This window comes from Marmota flaviventris, chromosome 10 (assembly GCF_047511675.1).
Source record: "Marmota flaviventris isolate mMarFla1 chromosome 10, mMarFla1.hap1, whole genome shotgun sequence".
Lineage (NCBI taxonomy): Eukaryota > Metazoa > Chordata > Mammalia > Rodentia > Sciuridae > Marmota > Marmota flaviventris.
Window position 1 is genome coordinate 80,855,052 of NC_092507.1, and position 26,401 is coordinate 80,881,452.

The 26,401-nt window shown below is 42.0% G+C and overlaps 1 protein-coding gene across 2 annotated transcripts in view; it reads left to right on the forward strand.

Moving 5' to 3' along the window:
• Slc44a3 (solute carrier family 44 member 3) overlaps nt 1-26,401 on the forward strand; it is a 75,321-nt gene that overhangs the window by 5,305 nt on the left and 43,615 nt on the right. For both annotated transcript variants that reach the window (XM_027935233.2, XM_027935232.2), the window contains exons 4-9: nt 2,705-2,841; nt 3,917-4,010; nt 14,859-15,019; nt 16,805-16,894; nt 18,055-18,179; nt 22,453-22,639. In XM_027935233.2, the coding sequence (XP_027791034.2) occupies nt 2,705-2,841; nt 3,917-4,010; nt 14,859-15,019; nt 16,805-16,894; nt 18,055-18,179; nt 22,453-22,639 (794 nt within the window). The remainder of the gene's footprint in view (nt 1-2,704; nt 2,842-3,916; nt 4,011-14,858; nt 15,020-16,804; nt 16,895-18,054; nt 18,180-22,452; nt 22,640-26,401) is intronic.

Sequence of the window (26,401 nt, forward strand, 5' to 3'; positions counted from 1 at the left end):
AAAACTGTCAGCCTCTCTCATTAGCAGGAGGGTCATGTGTGTGTGTGTGTGTGTGTGTGTGTGTACTGGTGAGGGTGCAGCTGTGTCGTCCTAGGTGCAGCTTCAACCTCTGCTGCTTTTCAGCTCTGTGGCCTTGGGCAGAATCCTTAGCCTGTCTGAGCCCAGTTTGCCTAATGATAACTGCGATAGCTAGGGCACAATAAATGTTGTTACTGTTATTATCCATAATGTAATAGAATCACTAAAAGGAAGGGGATTCCACTTAAGAGGTAGATAAAGTAGTTATCCTCAGAAACAGGAAAAGCATGGTTTCCAGAGGAGGAGCAGGGAGAATGGGGAGTTACTGTCCACTGGGAACAGAGTTTCCATTTTGCCAGAGGGAAAGAGGTCTGTGATGGACGGTGGGGTTGGCAACACGTGGTGGCCACACAGTGAATGTACTTAATGCCACCCACCTGACTTAAAATGACCAAGACGGTAAATTCTATGTCTATTTTAACACAATTTCAAAATTTTTAAAAACAAAATATCTATTTTCCAAACACCCAGGAGATGGGTCCCCCTTCTCTTTGTGCACTGCCTCCCTTCCTGCCATCCTCAGCTGGAGGGAAAGTGGCTTCTGAGACCCCTCCTCAAGGCCTCTCCCATAGCAGACAGCCTACAGGGCTCTTCCTTTGACATTCCTGATTTCAGCAGCCTGGTTATGTATTAGACAGTGGCCCAAGAGCTGCCACTGCCTGCAAATGAACCATGAATGGTGATACCAGTTTTTTTCTTCTTGTTGTTTTGTTTTGTTTGGGGCTAGGGATTGAACCCAGGGGCACTTGACCATTAAGCCACACCCCAGCTTTTTTTTTCCCTTAGTTTAGAGACAGGGACTTTTTAAGTTGCTTAGGGCCCCCCTAAATTACTGAGGCTGACTTTGAACTTGTGATCTTCCTGCCTCAGCCTCCTGAGCCACTGAGATTACAGGCATGCACCAGATTGCTGGGCCTGATTTTGTTCTTTGCCCTATCTTACCCAGCCGCTGGGTAGCTGTAGGCAGGGTCTTCTAAATGTCCTGGCTCTTAAACTGCATTTAGTTCCCAACATTGGCCACTTTCTCCTTTCCATTTGTCACTTCCCAGTATTCTGTGTTCAGCTGTTCTCTGGAGTTTATTTGAACACTCTTGGGCAGGATATAGTTGGCAGGGATGCCAGTGTGTACTTTATGCATCCATATCTGGCAATCTATGGGCAGTTTAACTAATGCCTTCTCTCTCTCAGGTACCTCTCAGAATTATGCCCTGAAAATGCTGAATCTAGAGAAGGAAAGTTTTGTTAACATTTGAGTATGGTTCACAAGCTGTGCTACTCTGTAGATGACCCCGGGTTGGCATAATATATATTCAGTGAAGCTGAAACATTTGATTAAAAGTTTGCCTTATTAATTCTCATAGTTGGCAGTATGTAGATACTTTTTTTAATTTTTATTGTTGGTTGTTCAAAACATTACATAGTTCTTGATATATCATATTTCCCACATTTGATTCAAGTGGGTTATGAACTCCCATTTTTACCCTGTATACAGATTGCAGAATCACATCGATTACACATCCACTGTTTTACATATTGCCATACTAGTGTCTCTTGTATTCTGCTGCCTTTCCTATCCTCTACTATCCCCCCTCCCCTCCCCTCCCCTCCCCTCTTCTCTCTCTACCCCATCTACTGTCATTCATTTCTCCCCCTTGTTTTTTCCCTTTCCCCTCATTTCCTCTTGTATGTAATTTTGTATAACAATGAGGGTCTCCTTCCATTTCCATGCAATTACCCTTCTCTCTCCCTTTCCCTCCTACCTCTCGTCCCTGTTTAATGTTAATCTTCTTCTCCTGCTCTTCCTCCCTACTCTGTTCTTAGTTGCTCTCCTTATATCAAAGAAGACATTTGGCATTTGTTTTTTAGGGATTGGCTAGCTTCACTTAGCATAATCTGCTCTAATGCCATCCATTTCCCTGCAAATTCCATGATTTTGTCATTTTTAATGCAGAGTAATACTCCATTGTGTATAAATGCCACATTTTTTTTATCCATTCATCAACAATAAGAAAACAAATAACCCAATCAACAAATGGGCCAAGGACCTGAACAGACACTTCTCAGAGGAAGACATACAATCAATCAACAAGTACATGAAAAAATGCTCACCATCTCTAGCAGTCAGAGAAATGCAAATCAAAACCACCCTAAGATACCATCTCACTCCAGTAAGATTGGCAGCCATTATGAAGTCAAACAACAACAAGTGCTGGCGAGGATGTGGGGAAAAGGGTACTCTTGTACATTGCTGGTGGGACTGCAAACTGGTGCGGCCAATTTGGAAAGCAGTATGGAGATTTCTTGGAAAGCTGGGAATGGATCCACCATTTGACCCAGCTATTCCCCTTCTCGGTCTATTCCCTAAAGACCTAAAAAGAGCATACTACAGGGACACTGCTACATCGATCTTCATAGCAGCACAATTCACAATAGCTAGACTGTGTAACCAACCTAGATGCCCTTCAATAGATGAATGGATAAAAAAAAATGTGGCATTTATACACAATGGAGTATTACTCTGCATTAAAAAATGACGAAATCATGTAGATACTTTTTAAAGTCTACAGTTAAATCCAATGAGAGGCCATGCTCTAAGACATGCTTTCTGCTTCATTTGTCTCCTTAGACATGTGTTCTTTATGAATTCCTGCAAACCGGATATCAAAGATAGGAAGCTTGGTTCCACTGCCCTCTGTGTGTCCAGCTGTCCTGAAGAGCAGCTCAACACCTTGGAAGAGGTTCAGCTCTTTGCAAACACCAGTGGTAGGCACCAAGGGGCCAGTTTGCTCTCCCTGCCACACCTTCCCACAGTGGAGTAACCTGTGGGGATCTAGAGGGGTTAATTTAGCCTGACCCTGCTTTCTTTGGAAAGCTACTCCTTTGGAGGTGCCTCATCTTGTGTGGAAAAGGACTTAAACATTTTCTCATGAGCTTACTCAATTTCATTCCGGCCTCTCTGGATTTATGAAACCTAGGCTGTTTGGCGCCTGCTCCCTGCAGCAAAATGGTCTTCCACAGAGAGTAAGAAAGAGACATCAGACTCTTTTTTTAATTATACCTTTTTTTTTTTAAGTTTTATTTTTCGTGGTACTAGGGATTGAACCCACAAGCACTCTCTCACAAAACTACATCCCCAGACTTTTTATTATGAGACGTGGTCTAAGTTGTTGAGGCTGACCTTGAGCTTGCAATCCTCCTGCCTCAGCCTCTGGAGTTACTGGGAGTATAAGCATGTACCACTACCACCTGAGAGACAGCAGATTCTTAAGGCCTGAGGCTTCAGGTCGAATTGCCTACAAGTTGGTCCTTTGATGAAATTGTCAGGGCTGGTAAATACTTTTGTTGACCTGTTGAATAATCATAAACTGTACCAAAAGCATTCATGTAGCTGAAATACTTGCTCTGGACACACTGGTTCAGATTTTTGTTTTAAGAATTAAACAAACAAAGGAAAGAAAAGGAATGTGAGGCAGCCCACTGCAAATTTTATCTGCCTAAGAAATACAATGCCAGGTTTTTAAAAATTATTTCCAAAGCCAAGTTAAAAATATCAAGCTCCTGCAATAAATTATCTTCAAATAACTTTCATGTCATTTTAGTACCAATCATTTAATGTTTAGTTTTGAATTTGTGGTTTTGGAGAGAGAGAAAAGAGGCCCTAACTCAATCTAAAATTGTGTGTTTATTCATTTTGTTTTTAAGTCACCTGGTTCCTAAATCCAGGTAATGTATTCTGTCTCCTTCTGGCTTGGCAAAATGCTGTGATTTCTTTAGTGGTTTCCCCAGGAAAATGGGTCCAATATAGGAAAATAGTACTGTCTGTGTCTTGTGCTTTCAGGGTCTTTCCTGTGCATCTATAACTTGAATTCCTTCAACTATACCCGGAATCCAAATGCAAACTCACTGTGCCCTAGGCTACCAGTTCCTCCAAGGTAAAATCTTCTGTACTTCTTTATGTATCAACAATAGCTATCAGGTACTTGTCTTCTACTCTTCTAGGCATGTTTTGTAGAAAACATGAAGGACATATTGAGTAAGCTCCTGCAGGGAGCTTAAGGTCCACAGAAGGCCAAGGACAAACAAGGAGGGATCATTTGCAACACACACAATGGACAATGTACTAGTAACCAGGATAAATAAGGAGAAAATTTAGCAAACAATAAAGATATATATAGTCTTCCAACAACACCCTACAGCTAGCCATATATATAATATACATAATATGTAATTTATTACCAAATGAGCGATTTTTATGAAGTAGTTGGTATGTGTTTTTTCTTTAATTGCAAAGTAAAAACATTATGCTTTTTCATACAGCTACACATTGTTCATTTTGTTTTTTTTTTTGTTTTTGGGGGACTGTTTTTTGGTACTGGGGATTGAACCCAGAGGTGCTTAACCACTGAGCCCTTTTTATATTTTATTTTGAGACAGGGTCTTCCTAAGTTGCTTAGGGCCTCGCTATATTACTGAGGCTGGCTTTGAACTCACAATCCTGCCTCAGTCTCCCTAGCCTGTGCCACCACACACAACTATTGTCAGTTTTTATAACTAGATTCCTCCACAAGAAACAGCCTGGGAGAGCAAGGCAGAGTGGGTTCCATATCTTTCTTCTCAAGGATCTACTGGGTGAACTCCTTGCAGGTGTTATTCCTCCCTATCAACTATGGTACAATGTAGGCAATTTACAAATATTTGTAGAATCAAGTTGTAATGATGAAGTAGTGATTGCCAGGGCAAACCGGTTCACATTGGCACCTTCACAAAGTCTAAAGGGAGAAATACAATTCATTATCACAGTCAGGCTACTGAGATTTGTTAATGGAGAACTTGGAATGGGTGTTGCTATCCTTTTGAAAAACATAAGTATATTTACAATGAGTAAGAACTGAGAAAAAAATCCCTGAGAAATAATAATAATTTAAGTGAAAGACTTGTGACAACTTTCTAGTAGTACAGTCTTTGTTAAACTCTTGGTTGGGACCCACATAAGTAAAATAATATATCACAAACCCAGTGTATCTATACCATCAAATTTACTTAGGTATAGAAAACAGAAATAGAGATCTTGCAAAATAAGACTTCCCCTGCATAGGATTCATAATAATAGTTCCTATTCTGCTGCACTTTAAAAAATAATTTATTTCATGTTCTTCTAAGTGGTTGTAAGTACAGCTTGAAAAATACTAATCTTGCAGGTATTCAAAAAAGACTCAAATAAGTTTTAATTACATATGAAGCAGAATATAGTTAGTCATTTTGGTGAAATTCTTTTCTTTTTATTTGTTCTTTTTAGGTATGCATGACAGTAGAGTATATTTTGACATTCTATACATATATGGAGTATAATTTCCCATTTCTGTGGTTGTACTTAATCTGGAGTTACACTGGTTGAGTATTCATATATTGGCATAGGAAAGTTATATCTGATTCATTCTACTGACTTTCCTATTCTCATTCCCCATCCCTGCCCTTCATTCTCCTTTGTCTAATCCAATGAACTTCTATTCTTCTCCCCACTCCCCTATTTTGTATTAGCATCCACATATCATAGAGAACATTCAGCCTTTGGTTTGTTGGGAGTGGCTTATTTCACTTACCATGATATTCTCCAGTTCCATCCATCTACCATAATTCCATACCAAATGCCATAATTTCATTCTTATTTATGGCTGAGTAATATTCCATTGTGTAAATGTACCACGTTCTCTTTATCCATTCATCTGTTGAAGGGCACCTAGGTTGGTTCCATAGCTTAGCCATTGTGAATTGTGCTGCTATAAACATTGATGGGGCTGTGTCACTGTAGTATGCTTATTGTAAGTCCTTTGGGTATAAACCAAGATGTGGGATAACTGGGTTAAATGGTAGTTCCATTCTAAATTTTCTAGGGACTCTCCATATTGCTTTCCATAGTGGTTGCACCAGTTTGCAGTCCCACCAGCAGTGTATGTGTGAACCATTTTTCCTACATTCTTGCCAACATTTATTGTTACTTTTATTCTTGATAATTGCCATTCTGACTGGAGTGAGATGGGATCTCATCATTCTAAATGGAGAAAAATTAAAAGCATTTCCTCTAAAAACCAGAACTAGACCAGGATGCCCTCTTTCACCACTGCTGTTCAACAGAGTCCTTGAAACCCTAGCCAGAGCAATTAGACAAAAGAAAGAAATTAAAGAGATACGAATAGGAAAAGAAGAGCCCAAATTATCCCTATTTGCCAATGACATAATTCTATATTTAGAAGACCCCAAAAACTCCATCAGAAAACTTCTAGAACTCATAAACAAATTCAGCAAAGTAGCAGGATATAAAATTAACACCTGTAAATCAATGATATTCACACACCAATGATGGATCAGCTGAAAGAGAAATCAGGAAAGCTATTGCATTCACAGTAGCCTCAAAAAAAAGAAAAGAAAAAAGAAAGAAAGAAAGTACTTAGGAATCAATATCACAAAAGAGGTGAAAGACCTCTACAATGAAAACTACAGAACACTAAAGAAAGAAATCGAAGAAGACCTTAGAAGATAGAAAGCTCTCCCATGTTCTTGATTAGGCAGAATTAATATTGTCAAAATGACCATACTACCAAAACATAATACAGATCAAATACCATTTCTATTAAAATTCCAATGACATTCTTTAGAAAAAGTAGTCATAAAATTCATTTGGAAAAATAAGAGGCACAGAATAACCAAAGCAATCCTTAGCAAGAAAAGTGGTGCAGGAGGCATCAAAATACCAGACCTTAAATTATACTACAGAGCTATAGTAACAAAAAAGGCATGGTATTGGCACCAAAACAGACATGAAGAAGACACAGAGACAAACCCACATAAATATGGTTATCTCATACTAGACAAAGGGGCCATAAGTATTCATTTGCGAAAAGATAGCCTCTTCAACAAATGGTGCTGGGAAAACCGGAAAGCCATGTGTAATAGAATAGAATTGGTGGCATTCTTTTCTAAAATGAGCACTTGTGTTGTAGGTAACTGAAGGAAGCCAAAATTATTTGCAGAAGAGAGTACTCCGTCCACGTTTCAATGTTATCTTATTTTTTAAATTCTGGTTGTTGTCAGATATCATCAAACATGTCTCAACGAAACCTTACCCAGGAAAAAAACCTAGTATGTTTAAATGGGTTGAAGAAAAATTATTCAGTGCTTAAAGAAAAAGATTTTTTTTAGGAATCCCATTTGTACCTGTACCTACAGATGGAATTGACGAGAATGGAATTGTTAAGGTTGCCACTTAAGCAGAGTTGGGTGAACTCTCCTCTTACAGTATATGGGATGACAACCCAAATTCCACAGCAAGCCTCTATCTTGATACTGATGGCAATCACAGAGAACATTTAACTGAACTTTCGATACTTACCAGGTACTTTCTAAGTTCAAGTTTGTGATGTGTATTAACTTTTGGGGCCTCACAAAGCTTGTGTGCCACGGGTATTTTTTTCATCCCTGCCCTAAACCTGCGAAGACTGATCAGAGAGAGGGGAAGTCAGCCACCCAGCCAGTGGGATGACTGGCATTCACACCCCAGCAGTGTCCGTGTTTGTTTCTAATCCAGTCTAAATGTTCAAGGCCAGGCTGAACCACCTGGCCAGTGGCCTCCTTAGGCTCCCACCAAGCTAGGAGGGAAACCATCCCTACCTTGTGTCCTTGGGTCGCCATCTTTCTGCCTCTCCCGCCAGTCCTAGCCCTTTCCACTCTCAGATTCAGACCTTTCCAATACTAACTTTTCAAGTGAAGACAAAACGGTTGATTGACTGGCCTTTTCTTGGACAGAGTGAGGAAAACAGAAATAGGCTCCAGGGCTCCGTTTCCTTTTCCTACACAAGTCAGTGTTTGTTTAGGATGGAAATTATCATATTTATCGTGGAAGAATGGTGCCAAGATTCAAAAGCTAGAAAACATGAGAAGTGTGGCTATAGGGCCAAAGAACATTTTCCAAATACCTCTTTTTGACTACACCAATTGTTTCGTCTTCCTCTGTTGATCCTATGAGGTATTAGCATCCCCTTTTTATGCAAAAGCTGAAAAAGGTATGAGCTTTCAAGAGCAGCAAAAAAGTACTGCAGAAGATAACAAGCAAGCATATCTTTTTCCTTTTGGTGTTCAATATAATACTGTATTTTGAGTCTCCTGTGTATTTAAAAATCTAAAAGGTTTGAGACTCCCCCTCCAGCCCCAGTAAATTCTAGTTCTAGCCTCTCGCATAGAGGTTCCAGCTGGGCGCTGCTATGTTTGCTCTGAGAATTCCACAGACAGGGTCACCTAAATATGCAGGCAGCTCTCCAGAGAACTTCCTGAAAGTCTGACTGGCTTTGCTAGTGGTAGGAAGAAAAGGAACATGGAGAAGAAACCTCAGACTGTGTCCTAAAGACAACCCCCTGCCTCAGTTAATGATATACTCTGGGGGCAACTAGTCAACTACCCAACCTGGGTGGCCCATACATCACATGCTTCTCTGTGTTGCCCTCAGGGTAGAGATGGGTCATTCTTTCCCAGTATATGGTCATTAAGTGCCTAAAAATCACTATAGTTGACAAAATGAAGGTCTTATGAAGAATTGTGTTTGAGGAAAAAACAAAGTAGCATTAAAGCTGTATCTGAACTTAATGTTCAGAAACACTGAATGAAAGCTCAGAAAACATGTGCTTTCATAACATTTCCGGGAGAGTGGGGCTCAGAAGTGCTCAGAAGCTCAGCAGTAAGATGCTTGTCTAGTATGCATGAGGCCCTGGGTTCCATCCCAGCACCACCATCACCACCAAAACAAAAAAGAAAAGAAAAAGAAAAAAATCAGATTTATTGGTGTTAAGAATCTGTTTAGTGGTAGAAAAAGAAATTAGAGGTTTAAAAATTGAAAAGCAGAACGTAAAATTACTACTCTGCAAATGGTATGATTATAGACCTGGAAACCTAATGACTAAAATGCTCCTATGAACAATAAGAGAACTCATGTAGGTGGCATGCAACATGATTAACATACTGAAACCTAAACATTTGTGCTTTTACGAGAGCAAGAAAAAACACACAGAAAAACACAAAAGTGCCTAGAAGCCAATTTAACTAGGAATCTGCTAGATTCATAGGAAGAAAACCTGTACATGTTCTTCAAATACAAAGAAAACTTGAACAAATGGAAAGGCATACTGTGTGTTCTTTTTTTTTATTATTAGCTACACATGACAGTACAATGATCTTGACAATTCATATATTTGAATCAAATGGGGTATAATTTCTCATTTTTCTGAGTGTACAGGTTGCAGAATCACATTGGTCATACAGTCACGTATATACATACAGCAATAATAATGTCTATTTTATTCTGCTGCCCTTCCTATCCCCCCTTCCCCACCCCTCCCCTCCCATCACTTCTCTCTACCCAATCTAATGTGACACGCTTTTTTTCCCCTCTCATCTTCATACATGTATTCTGTATGACAATGAGGGTCTCCTTCCATCTTCCGTGCAATTCCCCTTCTCCCTCACTTTCCCTCCCATCTCTCTTCCCTATTTAGTGGTAATCTTCTTCTCATGCTCTTCCTCCCTACCCCATTTTGAGTCACCCCCCTTTTATCAGAGAAGACATTCAGCATTTGTTTTTTAAGGATTGGCTAACTTCACTTAGCATAATCTGCTCTAATGCCATCCATTTCCCTGCAAATGCCATGATCTTGTTATTTTTTAGTGCTGAGTAATATACAGTTTGCTAATATAAAGAAAAAATGTCAGTTCTCCCTAAGTTGATCTATAAATTTATCATAATTAGAATAATAGGATTAGACCCAAATGCTTACAAGAATTTACTACATGATAAGATTATCTTCCCAAATAAAGAACTATTCAACAATAGTATTGTACAACCAGTTAACATCCAGGAGGAAAGTACTGGAAGAAGTCAAGGGAGAATTCTTTTATAACCTAAGAGTAGGAAAACTACTATTTATGGCTTAAGATTCATAAGACATAAAAAATTCATTAATTTGACTACATAAAAAAGGAATCATTTCTGCCATACAGAAACACTGGAAGCAAAGTTAATAGGAAAATACTCATAATTCATATAAGAAAAGAAATTGCTTTCTCTAATTTGTGAAAAATCTTGCAAATCGACTTTGAAAAGACCAAAATCTCAGTGTAAAAATGGGGTAGGGCCAGGCGTGGTGGTGCATGCCTGCAATCCCAACAGCTCCAGAGGTTGAAGCAGGAGGGTTGCAAGTTCAAAACCAGCCTCAGCAAAAGTGAGGCGTTAAGCAACCCAGTGAGACCCTGTCTCTAAATAAGATATAAAATAGGGCTGGGGATGTGGCTCAGTGTTCCAGAGGCCCCGAGTTCAATCCCCAGTAGTCCCTGCCAAAAAATGAGGTAGGAATCTGAATAAATGCTTCAAAGAAAAAAATAAAATGTTTATTTTTTTAAAATATTTTTTAGTTGTTGATAGACCTTTATTTTATTTATTTTTATGTGGTGCTGAGAATCGAACCCAGTGCCTCACACATGCCAGGCAAGTGTGCTACCATGAGTCCCAGCCCCAGCCCCATAAATGTTTCTTAAACATAAAAGAGGCTGGACCTCCTTGTGATAGAGGACATGGCATCTAAGTCTCCACTGTCTTCACCTATCAGATGGTCAGCCTCTAAAGGTTTGATAATGCTGTTTTGGGCCAGGGTCTAGGGAGATGAGCACTTTCATAGATTGTTGAGCCAGTGCCCCAAGGAGGGCATCCTTGGCCCTGACAAATGTCATGGCCCTTCACTCTGTTGCCAAAGCCACTCTCCCTCCACATTTCCCAGGGTGGTTCAGATCTTAACCTTTGGGCTTCCCTAAGCTCAATGAGTTTCCCATGAAGCCCTTGTCTTCTGACTTAGGAGAGGTGCCCATGACTCTCTTTCCCTTGGGGACAGGGAGGGGGCACATGAACATTCTCCAGAAAAAAAAAAAAAGAAAGAAAGAAACCTTCAGAATTGCTGTTCTAATGACTCTCTGCACTTGTCAGCACCCGAACAGTAGTGAATTTCACTGTATACCAATAAAAAATAAAATCAGCCAAGGTGTCAGGAGCTCTCAGGATAGAACATAGACAATTAGGAATCTAACTCTATTACAAATATTTCACAGTCTCACTGAAGGAGGTGAAGAAGTTGTCCTAAGTGATTTTGGAAAACAGCTTTGTGACTGTATGCTATAAGCTAGAGACAAAAAGAGCCATATATAAACACTGCTTGATTGAGTGAATTTATCACAGCAGTACCAACTAGCAATTCTTTTTAAAAAACTTTTAAAAATTATTTATTTATGGACTTATTTATTTGATAGTGGGGATTGAACCCAGATGTCGTCTACTTCAGAGTTATATCCCCAATTCTCTCTTAACTTTTTATTTTGCTGGGCTCAGTGGCCCACACTTGTATTCCCAGTGACTCGGGAGGCTGAGGCAGGAGGATTGAAAGTTTGAGACCAGCCTCAGAAGTTTAGCAAGGTTCTCAGCAACTTAGTGAGAAGCTGTGTCAAAAAAAAAAAAAAAAAAAAAGGCCGTGGGGTGGGGTACTGGTAATGTAACTCAATGGTAAAGCATCCCTGGGCACAATACCCACTGCCAAAAAGTAAAATATAATAAAATTTTGTTTTGAGACAGTTTCTAAAGCTGGTCTTGAACTTGAGATACTCTTGCTTTAGTCTTCCAAGTAGCAGGGATTAGAGGCATGGGCCAACACGCCTAACCTGACTAGCAATTCTGAATGTGCCATGGTGGGGGGGTTGATTATAAGGGGACCTAGAATAGAGATACCTGAGTAGCAATAAGCATGTCCAATACTCAGGTTTTTGTTTCTAATTGCTGTTCTCTAAAGGATCTGTGGAGAAATGAAGGATTCTACAGCTTAGATGAGGAAAATACTAGCTAAGCCTGGTGTCATAGCCAGAAAGTAAAGAAGTGCTCAAGGAAAAAATATAAAAAGGACCAGGCATATCAGAAGGACACAGGGGTCCACCTTAAATACCTGCTAGTGACTAATTAATGATCATATTAGATTTTAACAAAAACAATAGACTAAATACCCACGAGCCTATGCTGATAAAAATGAATAATTAAATAAGTAAATAAATGGAGTAAAGAGGCTAAATCTTTACAGAAGAATCCCCATAAGATAAATACTTCTCCCTCCAGGAGATAGAGCTTAATTTCCCTCCCCTTAAGAGTGGGCAGGTCTTAGCAACTTACTTCCAAAGAATAGAGTATGGAAAGAGAAAAATGGCAACTCCACAGGGGAGAGACATGGCTATCCCACCTTAATCAAGCCACCAAGTTCAATAGTGATGATAATCATGTTCCCTAACCATGCCTTTCTCCGATCTTTTCCAAAAACCCATAACTGTGGTCTAACTGCATGAGAAGACATGACAGAATTCCTACAAATGGAAGGACATCTTACAAAATTCCTGACCATAAATCTTCAGAAATGTCAAGGTCATGAGAAACAAGGACAGACCAAGAGATTATCACAGACTAAAGAAGAGATATAACAACTAAATGCACTGTGGGATCCTGATTGGACCCCAGAACAGAAAACAGATATTGTAGAACATGATGAAGTCCAAATAAAGGTTGTGGTTTAGTTAATAGCATAGTGTCAATGTTAAGTCTTCATCCTCTCAAGAGCACTGTTTTGTGTAAGATGCTAACATTAGGGAGAAGCCCGTGAGGGGCACATAGGAACTCTCTTTCCATCTTTATACTTTTTCTGTAACTCTAAAATTATTTCAGTATTAAAAGTTTATTTTTTCAAAATGCTCTTCTAACCAACCCCCAGCCTTTTTTCTGTTGTTGGTGTGGGTGTGGGAGTTAAGAAAAATCTAACCCATTACCCCTTCCCCACCCACGCCCTCTTTTGGCAAGCTCAGCATGGCAGCATCTCACATTTTGTTTTTTGAGTATAATTTTTGTTATTTTTGAGCTCAGCTACAAACTTCTATTTAAATTTCCTGTTACATTTGCATATGCTAAAAAAAAAATGTCTTTAGACTGATAGGCGAGAAACCAAAACCAAGGGTTCCTGTGAGGAAACAGACTCAATGACTCAGGAATGAGGATGGGTGATTTCTAAAGCTTTAGTCTAGTGTATTTTTTTGGAATTTGAGCCAGGTGGCTGTTTTACCCCTTTCAAGACTTAAATTAAATTTTTCTACAGTGTTGCTTCTCTCTTAAATCACCATTTGGTGACTCAGGGACTATTGCTATAATATAGTCACCTCCTAAAGAAGCTCATTCCACGTTTTGTTCATTGAAGTTCCAGAAGCCTTGCCTTCTTCGTTGCATGGAGAAGCTTGCATTTGGGTAGTCCTTTGTTTCATCTTCATACATTTCACAAAACAATTAGTGACTCCTTAGTTTTTTTAGCAACTTGTTAGATAATTTGGTATTTCTTGGGTTGGTATTATTTCCATTGTTTGGGAACCATGGAAAGAAAGCAAGCCAGGAGCCTATGAAGGTATTCATGGCCTCATTAAGATTCTTTAGAATTCTTTAAAATCTGCAGAATATATGTTCCCAGGCTATTTTCACATCTCAAGAAAGAATTCTAAAAGATTAGCTTTCTTGGGTTGGGGATATAGCTTGGTTGATAGAGTGCTTGCCTTGTATGGACAAGGCCCTGGGTTCAATCCCCAGCACCACCAAAAAAAAAAAAAAAAAGTTGCTTTCTCATTTACCCAAGGTGTCACTCATATGTTATTACTCATTTTTTAAGCACTCACTCTGAGAGTGCTTCCTGGGAGGATATAATGAAGCTGGTACTGTCATTAACACAGCTTCAGGTTGGTCCAATGCATATACCTACCAGGGCCTTAAAGAAATCTGATTCTCATGTTAGAGTTGGTAGTTAGTCCAGAAAGGACTAAGACATCAGAGTCGAAAATGATGTTCCCCATAAATAAAATGTGGTATGTACATATACAACAGGATATTATTCAATCTTAAAAAACAAAAAAGAAGAAAAAGAAGGAGGAGGAGAAAATCCTGCTATTTGCAGTATAGTGAACTTGGAGAACGTTATATTAAGTAAAATAAGCCAGAAACAGGACAAATACTACATGATCTCACTTATAAAGAAAGTCTAAAAAAAAATCAAGTTTATTACAACAAAGAATAGAATGGCAAAGAGTAGAATGGTGATTGATTACCAGGACAGAGGAAGGGAAGATGTTGGTCTGGGGTATGTTTCACTTATTAGGAGCATACCACAGACCAACTTTCTAAAGATATAGTGTATAGCATGGAAACTATAGTTAATAATACTGTATTGTAAACTAGAGTTAAGAATAGATCTTACATGTTTCATCATAAAAAAAGAAACTGTAACTATGAGGTGATGGATATGTCAATTAGTTTGTGGTAATAATTTCACAATGTATATATCAAATCATCACATTGTACACCTTAAATATATACTGTTTTCATTTTTAAAGTATTGTTCTGGCTGGGAGTGTTGCTCAGCAGGAGCACCTGCTTTGTATGCACAAGGCCCTGGGTTTGATGCCCAGCACCAGAAACAAAACAAAAATGTTGTTCCCCAAGTTCAGGTTTCAGGCTTCTGTGGGTCCCCATCACCTGCTGCCTGGCTTCCTAAGGTGTACAGATATCTAAACACCCTTTTAATACTACAGATCTTAGCCTTTCTTGGTTGTGCAGAATTTTAAATGAACATCTTTTTAAAGATGAATAATGAAATAAACATTTTTTCTATCACTTCTTTTACTTTTAGCAAGTCTTTCCCATTGTTTAACCGGTGCGTGCCTCAAACACCTGAGTGCTATTCCCTGTTTGCATCTGTTTTGATAAATGATGTTGACACCCTCCATCGAATTCTAAGTGGAATAATGTCAGCAAGAGATACAATCCTTGGCCTGTGTATCTTCGCATTAGGTAATTTTAATTTTATTTTAGCAACTATTTGTGGAATGCCAAAATTTCTACTGCTTAAATATGTAGTGCCTTGAAATTAACTTCTTAACTTAAATATAAAACTTTATGTTTATTTTCTTTGAAGATATTTTCAACATTTCAGGTTAAATTTGGGAAAGGGACAGTGGGAATGGAAGAGGTCAGCTGGCTATCTGCCAGGAAGCCTCACTGGATTATATTCACCAGTTTCCGGGGGTTTTTTGTTCTCAGCTCTGCATGAGGGATGGATGCATAAAGCAGAGAGTAAGTTTGTACTTTGGCTCTGAAAAGTACAACCATCAGGGGATAAGAAAACACATCTTCTGGCCAACGTGCCTTCTACCTGTAGGTGAGCCAGATCAGCGGGCTGTCTGGTGAGCCCGGGAGGAGTGTGCATCCACATTAAGAGGGTCAGACTGCAGTGCCCGTGAATCCAGCTCTTCAAAGGAACATACCTACTTTGGGTTGTACTCAGAAGAAGTCCTTGGGCCAAGACATGCCTCTCCTGGGCATTTCTGGAAGCAGTGACCCACTCTTGATCCTTGACTTCCCACTTTCTCTCTTTCCACTTGCTGAGTCCCTGGAGCCAACTGTCTCTTTGAACAGGTTAACGCCCTCTGCAACTTTAGACCATAGCAATAACCTATTATCTAGTCCCTTCCCAGTTGGTCATCCATTAACATATTTTGGCCATTTCCACAAATTGAGTTTTCCTCAATTTCATTACCAAAAGGTTACTAATTCCCCAGTGCTTGGGGAAACTTAAGTAATCACCATATATAGGGTCCAAACTTTTTACTTAGACTGAGAATGACTTCAAATGACCCAAATAGTATTTTCTGACTCCCAGACACTGACGTGGTAACCACAGATACAAAAAAAAAAAAAAAAAAAAAAAATCCAGGCTAGTCCTGATATCATATACCTCAACCTAATGTCCCCACAAGGGCTGTACTTGTTAGATTCATAATGGCATTAACAGCTGTTATTTCCCAAGCAGTTCTCAGGTACCAGGCACTGTGCTTATTATCACATTAAGGCTTTAATGTGATAAACCCCATTCAGCTCAGAGTAGAGGAACCTGAGGCTTAGAGAGTTTAAGTGCCTTGGCCAGTAGTAGAATGGGTGGCAGCTAGTAGAATGGATGACAGAGCTGAGACTCAAACCCAGGTATGTCTAATTCCAAACTCCATGTTCTCAGCCACCACACTGAAATATCTTTATGCAATCCTGATTTTCTGTTTAGTAAAAAAATAAATAAAATAGCATTTATAGATTCACTGAAATATTTAGAAAAATTCATAAGCATACAAGCTCAAATATTGGAAAGTGAAATGCAATGCTTTATACAGCTTACTTTATATACTTAGACTCAAATTTTTTATTTTAAAGGCATTATTCTTTTAGGTTTAATAAAAGTACCTAAGGCCATTTAAAGTCAGAACTTTACACAACTCAGTATGAAACTTAGTATAGTAAAATTTTTAAACAGTTCAGTTAGACTTGTAAGGTAACTTGAACTTTTGGGAATAAAATACCTTCTTTTTAATTTTAACTCAGGAAGACTGGCTTTGTTACAGCCTACTAAACCCCACATGCTTCAGAGGGTGCCCTGGTTGTATCCTGTATTTTCCTTTAGCATTTAGCAGGTGTCCCAAGACATTTGGAGACGGAGTAAAACCTGGGCCCTCACTTTTCCTGCTTCTGCCACCATCACCCTCGCCCTTTGCTGCTGTTTGGGTTTATGTGTTTTACTTAATTTTTCAGCCTTGTCCTTGACCATGATGTTCACCTTCCGATTCATCACCACTCTTCTGGTTCACATTTTCATTTCAGTGGTTATTCTTGGATTGCTGTGTAAGTATGTCTTCTTGATGGATTTCTTTTTGATTAAATGAAAAGCCTTTCCATTAAGTACAGAACTTTAAAGTTGGTATTTGTGAGCTAAATGGAGTCTCAGAGAGTGTCTCATCCAGCCCCATCGGTTTGCACGTAAGAAAAATCAAACCCAGGGAGATTGACAGGAGTTGCTCATGTCACAGATCATGGCAAAGTTAACGCCAAGTCTGTTGTCGCTTCTAGTATATTTTGCGGGCCTGAGATGAGCCTGGTACCCATAATACTAAGAGAGAGTTCCAGTGCCATCACAAGCATTTTGGAGGATCTTTTCTGAACCTGCACCTCACTCATTGGCATGTTGGTGACCACAGTTGTCGGGCAAAGGCTCTGCAACCTGGAGAGCAGGCCTGAGTAGGCATAGGGTTCTGAAGGCCCCTGTGGGCCCATCATCAGTTGCTGGATTGTGGGTCTTCCTAGGATCATTGGGAAAAGGGTATCAGTGTCTTTTATTTTTAATGAGAGACGGTAGTGTTTCATTCCTCTGAACTATCAGCTCTGCGCTTAGCATGGGAGCACCCCAGAGCCCTGTGCTGGATGGCAGCACTGACTTGTGAGGGGTGCTTTCCTCACCTATAGTTAATGGGTGGCTGTGACCTCTGTAGAGTTCCTGTGGAGGTGGCTTATAGTAGTGTTTTATAGCTAAATGCAAAGTATTTGCAATGTCAAGGTATCCTCAGAGTAAGCCTCTGATATACGTGAGTCCCACAGCCTGTGTAAGTTGCCTGGATTTGGTGGGTCAGAAGCCAGTGTCCAGGCTCCTGTAGCAGAGATCTCCAGCAGAGTTTGCCTGATCATTTTAGTCTTTGGACACTAGCAGAGTTCCCCTCACTATCCTGTTGATGTAGCTACTTTCCTGTTCACACTAGACCAACCTGTGGGCTAGGCACCTGTATTCTGGGGCCACCTCCTGGGTCTCCCAAAACCAAAGGCTCTTATGGGCTGGGGGGTACTCTGTGGGCTACCCTGGCTCTGCCCAGCTCCTCCAGAGGGTAGCTGCTGGCTATAAATGCCCCAGGAACTTGGGACCCACCTCCTAAGCAGGGCCACCCAATGGGCTTACAGTGGGAGGACGTTACCCCAGGGCGTGTGTGCTGAGCCCTGCTGGTGTTGTTTTCTAGTTGTCTGCGGTATCTTATGGTGGCTGTATTATGACTATACCAACGACCTCAGCATAGAATTGGACACAGAAAGGGAAAATATGAAGTGTGTGCTGGGGTTTGCTATTGTGTCTACAGTCATCACGGTAAGAAACCCCCTCCAACTGGGTGTGGTGGTGCACACCTGTCATCCAGCGATTTGTGAGGCAGGAGGATCACAAGTTCAAAGCCAGCCTCAGCAACTTAGCGAGGCCTAAGCAACTCAATGAGACCCTGTCTCAAAATAAAAAATAGAAAGAGCTGGGATATGGCTCAGTGGTTAAGCACCACTGGGGTGAATCCCGATACTCACCCCTCATCCCCTCAAAAAAAAAAAAAAAAGAAAAGAAAAAGAAAACCCTTTCAGCAGTGGGTTGAGTCACCAGCCAGAGCTCTGAAACCCGGATCATTGAATTTTAGTCAAAAACAACTAGCATTTGTTTTTCTTTCACCTCAGAATGTGCCTACATGATGGGGTACCTTCTTTGGATTTCAGATACCTATGTAGGAATAAATCAAAACCTTCAAAAAAATAAATTCTTTCCAAGTCATTTCTGTTGTCCTCCAGAGGCTGATTCTATATCCTTGCTGTTAGGCCATTCCTACCCAAGGGGCTCCAACGGTGGACCTGCGGGGAGGAGGGAGCAGTTTATGACAGCTCTCATTTCCTGTTTGTGAGCCAGTGGGTACTGAGCTCTCCCAGGGTGTGCCAGCTCCGCTGCCCTGAGCACACAGGGCCCTTTGTCTCCACACCTGCCAGCCACTGAGTTATTTTGGTTGGCAGACAACCTGCTGCCTCCTCAGTGAACTCCCTAGTTAAAAACAGGAGAACTGGGAATATTAAGGCAGGGGATAGTGGTTGTTGGAGGAGGGTGACTGGCAACCAAAAATCATTTCAGTCACTCCTCAGGTGGCATAGAGGTGCTAGAATCACCAGGCTCTGGGCAGGGGGGCGTTGGTGTTGAACCTCTGGTAACCCCAGGTCAAGTGCTAGCTGTTGCTCACTCACCGTTGTGCAGGAGAGAGGCAGCCAGGGCCTTCCACAGCCCATTAAACCTTTCTGCAAATGCAGATTCTCTCACCAGCTCCATTCTCTCTTCTGAGGAAATCCTTCATGTCTCATATTGGGTACAGGCTTCACATTTTCTCCTTTCCACAGTGAGTTTTCAGGTTTATGTTCTTTACATAAGATGTGTCAGGGAGCAAGTGACATCAAATAAAGCACCCAACTTCTTCCTCAGTCAAGGGCCAGGCTCGCTGCTAAACAGGGACTGTGAAGGAGGCTGTAGAGGAAAAGGCTCCCCAGCAGCCAGGCCTGGGGCTTTGGGGCTCAGGGGAGGAGGAGCGGGGCCCAGAGCTGGGGAGAGAGCCAGGTCCTCCCCAGCCCTCCACAGGGTCCCCTTTGTCCTCACACACTGCACTATTCATGGCCACCAGATCTCAGGGTCAGGGGTGACTTCTCCTCTTCACCTAGTATGAGGTGAGGGAAAGGTGAGTCTGTGTCACCTGTCCCTGAGTGTCACAGGTGGCTGTACAGAGGGCAGAATCCAGCCTTGGCTCATGTGCCCTCATTTGGCTTGGGTTTCTCTCCTGTGCTGGCCCGGCTGGCTCTACTCTTACCCTCACAGGAGCCCAGATCCTTTGTCTCCGTCATCAGTTACACGCAACTTCTAACAGACACAGGGCTCAGCACTAAACAGTGGAGCTAGAGAGGCCCTGACACAAGCCAGCACAGCCTGTGACCAGGTGAAGTGCACAGCAGGCAGTGCCATGGCACAGCGCATAGGAAAAGAGCCCAGTCTCGGTGGTCCCAGGCCTGTGCCCAAATCCAGGGCCCACCACTGAGACCTGGGAAAAATTACTTGGTCTCTGAGGCCCTGGTCTCCTCATGCATCAAATGGGAATGCTGTTGAGAGGTATGGTCCCCAGGGACCACAGAGGACCTCCTAGGCAAGGATGTGTTCCTGTCTCCTGGAGTTCTTAGCAGGAGCCTTACAAATGAACTTGAGCACATGTTCTGGGAAGATGGGGGCCAACTATGAATATCACTTAAGGAGTTTCAATATAACCACTCTAAACAATGAGGAAAATGGGGTGAGTGGCATTATATGCCCACTTCAGCCAATACTCTAGGATGATTAGCAGAATGCAGCTCCCTGCCACTTAGAAGTGAAGCCTGTGTGGTGAGCTCTGCCCACCCACTCGGTCCACACCCGCAGCACTGGGTGGTGACACTGATCTCCATCCAGATTGGGGAAAGGAACAAATTAGAGTCAACCCTTTCCTTGTGATGGACATGCTCACAGTGTACTCTAAGTGTGAGCAGGGCATCAACTGGATATTTCTAATACAAGTTGTAACACACACACACACACACACACACACACACATTTAAATACTCACCTAGATTAAGGTTCCTCTTAGGAGCCAGAGCCAAATTTATTTGCCTAAAGATTATATTGTTTTGCTTCCTGAACAGTTAAAGTGAAACAGTCCCTTCCTTGTTGATTGTGTTAGGCATTGAGAGCCCTTTGCAGTTTAAAGGTCTCTTCTGGGCTTGGCTTCTCAAGAACCCCCCACAGTAGGGGTGTGCTCGCAGATCCTGGAGTAGCTTCTGCACAATTTATCCTACTTTCCTCTGAAGTCTTTCCTCCACTTTGTGAGAGATCTTTGAGGGCAGAAATACTCCAGTCCACTTGGAAGAAAAAGGGCAGCTCAGGCAAGGAAACAGAGTACACAGGGTCACATGGATATGTGCCCTCCATGAAAGTCTGAGGCAGGTACAGGGAGGGCTCATTTCTATAAGATCCGGATCTGTGATAATAATGAGTCTGATCTTTATCCAGATGTTCTGGAGAACCATTGATGGATTTTTAGCAAGGAGATGACACCCTAGGCTTTACCCTTTAGAAAGGTCCCTTAGCTGTGAGGTGGAGGAAGGATTGAGGTGGGGGCATATCAGGAAAATTAAATGCAGACAAATAATGAGGAGGCTATTGGGGGCCAGATAAGATATGATGAGACTGGACCTGGGACATCATCAGTGGTGTTGGAGAGGAGAGGATGACTTAAGAGATATTTAAGAAACTGAATCAGAGGTGACAGGGATTATGCTGTGTGCTAGCCTCAAGGAAATCAATCTAAGGGGAGATTCAGATATAAACATATGCAGTGGAAAATGCCAAATACTATGGTTAGGAAACCATAGGACAGAATGCAAGAAAGGAATCTTGGAGTCCAGAAAAATTAGGACCACTAGAGGTAGGGAATACAAGGAAGAAGAGATTTTGGTATAAAGATATTGAATTTGGTTCAGGACAGGGTGAGTTTGAGACATTTAGGATGTGTATGCCCTTTTTAATATCTAATATGCTTCTTCATCCAGTGCTTAGAGAAAGGTGAGGCTGGGGTTTTTATTTGAAGGTCATCAACATCTGGGAAGGAAGCTAAAACCACAAAGGAGCAGAAGATTCCTTCCCCACAATGATCCTAAGAAGCAATAACTGAAATAGTAGAAGAGCCAGAGAGATTGTGGAAGGGACCAGAAAAGGGAGTGAACAGTAGATTCAAATGCTATGCTGTGGCCAAGCAAGACTTGGAGGGGCTGGGGGTGTGGCTCAGTGGTAGAACAGTTGCCTGGCATGCACAAAGTCCTGTGTTCATTCCCCAACACCGCAAGGAAAAAAAAAAAATACTTGGAATGTAGAATATTCTATGGGATCTAGCAGACTTCACATGAAGTGACCTTAGGAGGAGAAGTTTCAGAAGAGTGTGGGGGTCTAGGGGTTTGCAGGCAATTGGAGATGAGTGTAGATGCCAGTGTAGACAAGCTAAGAAACTCGGCTGTGAGGATAAGGAGACAGAAGACAGTGGCTGGATCAATGTAGGTTGGACGATGATTACATCTTACATGAGAGACTCATAGATACTTATATACAGGGCAGAAAAAAGCAGTAGAGAAGGCACAGAGGCTACCTTGGGACATACTCACTGTCCTTTTCCATCACACTCATATTCTCTTGCCCTTTGCTGTCTTCTTTGAGCATCTTGGGTTCTGGGTGGAGGAAGAGAAGATGGTTCCTGACTCTAGAGGACTTAATTCTCATTTGCCTTTGCTTTGTGACCATACTGAAAGCTCCTTTGGGAAGGGACTAAGCAGCGTTCACTGTTCTAGCTACAGGATCTAGCACAGGGACCAGTACATAGTAGGTGTTCAATTCATGCCTGGGAATTGACCTGTTCAGTTATAACAAAAGTCATGCATTACTATCTTAAAAGAGCTATTTGCTGAAATGTCAGTAAAATAATAGGGCTTGCTTTAAGCTGTACCCAGTTCCCCCATTATTTTGAAATAATTTACTCTGAACCCTTTCTCACCAGGCAATTCTACTCGTCTTGATTTTTGTCCTCAGAAAGAGAATAAAATTGACAGTGGAGCTTTTCCAACTCACAAATAAAGTCATCAGAAGCTCTCCTTTCCTGCTGTTCCAGCCACTATGGACATTTGCCATCCTCATTTTCTTCTGGATCCTTTGGGTGGCTGTGCTGCTGAGCCTGGGAACTGCCGGTAAGGGACAGTGGGTGCAGCTTCCTTCCCTAGGAGTCGCACGCAGGAAGACCTCACCATTGTGAGAACATTGGCCTGCTTCTGTGGGCACCAAACCTCTCATGCAACCAGCGGCATCTGATGACAGCAGTGATAGTGCCAGGGCTCTGTCACAGGGGTGGGGGGGGACACGGAAGTTCCCTTCCCTCTTTTGTATTGACTTTGAAGAAGCTGGGCTTGTGTTTCATGAGAGAATAAATTCAGTCAGGACTGAAAGCGTTAGGAAAAATTACAATCTAAACGAAGGCTTGTAGAAAGAATATTATCAAATGTCTCCAGGTTTAAATTTTATCAACCCCTATCAAATCAGTAGGTGATAAAGAACTCAGGAAGACTATCAAAAGTTTGTTGTGCCCAGCAGGGCCAGCTGAAGTTTAACATGGGTGCATGCAGAAGTTTACCCTTTGTGGGTTCTGAAAGACAATTCTGCATCTTCCCGTGGTACCCAAACACTGGTCCCCTCCAGGAGTACTCCTCAGAGTGGACTGTGGTGCTTTGTTATAATACGAATACATGAACCCCATTCTCAGAGATTCTAATTTATTGCACTTGGGGTAAGAGTGTGTGTGGGTGTGTGTGTGTGTGTTTTAAATGTTCCATAACAGGGCCACCATATTCTAGAGCAGTGGTAGTCAAAGTGCTCTGAAACCAGACACAGAGCTTGTGCCTGGAATGTGTACCACTCCATTGCTATGAAAAAAAAAAAAAGTCTTGCTATGAAAGAAAAAAAAAATCAGCTGAAGGAATCATTGTTCTCTTGATGCTGTTGATCTTCATTCTGGCACAAGCCTGTCATCTCATTGCAGACTCATGACAAACAGTGTGAGGGCAGACAGCTAATCTATGAGCCTCACTTTGAATGATCCTACTCAAGCTCTTCTCTAACTCCTCTACTTGATTTGGTGACAATCCAGAATCACGCCCTGATGTGAATACAATATAGAAAGTTGCTTTCTAAGACTATCACCAGGCAGATAAGAACCACAGCACATGTCAAGTTAACAAGACTGATGCAATTCCTGAATGTTTTATCAAGTTTATTCTGCTCTTCATTGACTCCAGTGAATGGAGCCAATATGTGTGATCTTGCATGTCAGAGCAACTGCTGTGGTTGTTTCTTAGTGAACCTGGTACCCTTTCTCTCCTCTGGAGTGAACTGACCCTCAGAATCAAGGTGGTCAGAAGCCCTGGGAAGCCCCTATTTCTGGCTTCAGAGATGCTGTAGGGATGGTGTCTTCTGCTGCAGGTCTCTGGAAGCTTCCTGAAGGCCTGCAGTGAACTTCTGATATCCAGGGAGGAACCTTTCAAACAGACTAATTAATCAGGATTAGGATTGTCTGGAAGGGATAGAAAAACTCAAAGGAAACATTGGCTCAAACAAGGTGTCAAATAATTTCCCTCCCATATAGATGAAGTCCACAAAGAGGATTCCTTATTAGCTGAGTCTTCCAGAGTTCCGGACTCAGGTGTCTTCTTGTTCTGTACCCCTACTACTTGCTTCTACTTCATAGTTGAAGTGGCCACTTGGACTCCAGCCACCATGTCTTATTCCAGCCTGTAGGAAGGTGGCAGGGAGGAGGATGAGCATGCACCCTCCTGGAAGTCATAGGCTGCACTTCCCCCTCCACCTCACTGGCCAAATCCTAGGTAGGTGGTAACACCCATCTGCAAAGGAGGCCAGAAAATGTAGTTTCATTTTGGTCAGTCATGCACAGTTTAAAATTTAGAGGTTCTATTACCAAGAAAAAGTGAAGCAGTGCTAGGGATATAGCTCAGTGGTAGAGTGCTTGCCTAGTATGCATGAAGTCCTGGGTTCAATCCTCAGTACCACCAAAAAAAAAAAAAAAAAATAGGGAAGCAGTTATCACGGGACAGTTGGAAGTCTCCCCTAGCACAGAACTGAACAGCCTTCCTCTAGCTCACTGGCTTGAAGTGCTCTTAGTCCTGGTCAGAAGGGAGCACAGGGGTCTTGGTACATGCTGTTGAAAATGTTCTGGATTCTAAGCTCTGTACTAGATTCTTCTTTGTGTGTTCCCCTTTGAGCATCTTAATTCTCTTGCAACTTATGTGCTATTCTCAAATTACAGGAAAGAAAACTGAGTTCTGAGCAAGTCATTTGCTGAACGCCACACAGCTAGGAGCCCAATCTGAGAGTTGGGGGACTGAAGTCAGAGGGGGATAGCCCCAAGGCTTGACTTGGGGTGAGCTACCAGCACTGTGCCTCTTAACTTCCTCCTGTTTGGACCCTAGTTGGGCCCAGGGCCTACAAGGCATTGGACAGCCTCAATCTCAGGATCGAAAGCAGGAGGGCCAGGAAACAGGAGGTTCTTCCTCAGGGCCGAAGGTAGCAGGTTGCTCCACAGGCATCTCAGAGGATCATGTATTGAAGTGTGGCAGTTCCCTATCAGTGGGAGAAGCAAAAGGAGCAAGAATGAGAGGAGTAGAAGGCAGGAAAGAAAACAGGTGCCCAGGACCTACTGTAAAAGTCTACAAGCAAGACTATCTTAACTTTACAGGAGAGAAATTTCCTTACAGGGCCATGCCCAGCTCTCTCTGGGAACTTGTTATGGTTTGGATGTGAGGTGCCCACCAAAAGCTCATGTGTGAGACAATATGAGAGGGTTCAGAGGGAAAATGTCTGGGTTGGAAGAGCCTTAAGCCAATCAGTGAATGTATCACCTGATGGGATTAATTGGGTGGTAATTGAAGGCAGGTATGGTGTGACTGGAGGAGGCGGGGCATTGGGGATGTGGCTTTGGGGTATGTATTTGTATCTAGCAAATGGAGTCTCTCTGCTTCCTGATAATCATGTGAGCTGCTTCCCTCTGCCACATTCTCCCGCCATGTTGTTCGGCCTTACTGGAGACCTAAGGAATGGAGCCGGCTGTCAATGGCTTGAGAACTCTGAAACTGTAAGCCCTCATATAAACTTCTCCTCCTCTAAAGTTGTTCCATTTGGGTCTTTTAGTCACAGCAGCAAAAAAAAAAAAAAAAAAAAGCTGACTAAAACAGACCTGCATAATGGAAACCAGATTTTTGGCCCACTCCCTCGCAACACCTGACTGCCCTTTCCACTCACCTGTGGGCTGGCCAAGTGCACAGAATCCCCTTTGTTCTCAAATGCCTTTTCAGTGCCAGAGTGACCCTGCTCTGGGCTGGGCAGGTCAGCAGCTGCATCACTTTTTGATCTTCAGAAGATGCCCCAGCTGTGAGCAGCTTTCACTTCTTATGAAACTATACCCACCAGGTGATGAGGGCTCAGTGCCCTTTTCACAGAGCTGGAGGGTCTCACCTCTTGGGCAGCTACAATGAGGACAGGCTCACTCTTCAGTCTAGGGTCTAGTTGTGTATGTGGGGCTCCTCACTAAGTAAATAGTTGTGAGAGGTTTTTTTTTTTTTTTTTTTTTTTTGGTGGGGGGAAAAAATAGGAGTGAATTAGGTGACATTTGTTAGGTCACATTTGTCCAGATGAGCTATTTCTCTAGTGACTGTTTATCAGTCTATTAAGAAGCTGACAAATTGTGGATTGGGTGCAGGTCATTTCAGCAGAGCATGTCAATCTCAGCCCCCACCCTGCCCAGAAATGACATTTATTAGTCCACCGGGATTTGTCTATGACAAGCAATGTGACAGATATTTTTTAAATTCAGTGGGGATTGGGGGGGGAGGGGGAGCAAAAGCTACAGGAACCATTGGGAATCCAGCAGGTGCTATTGGTGAGTG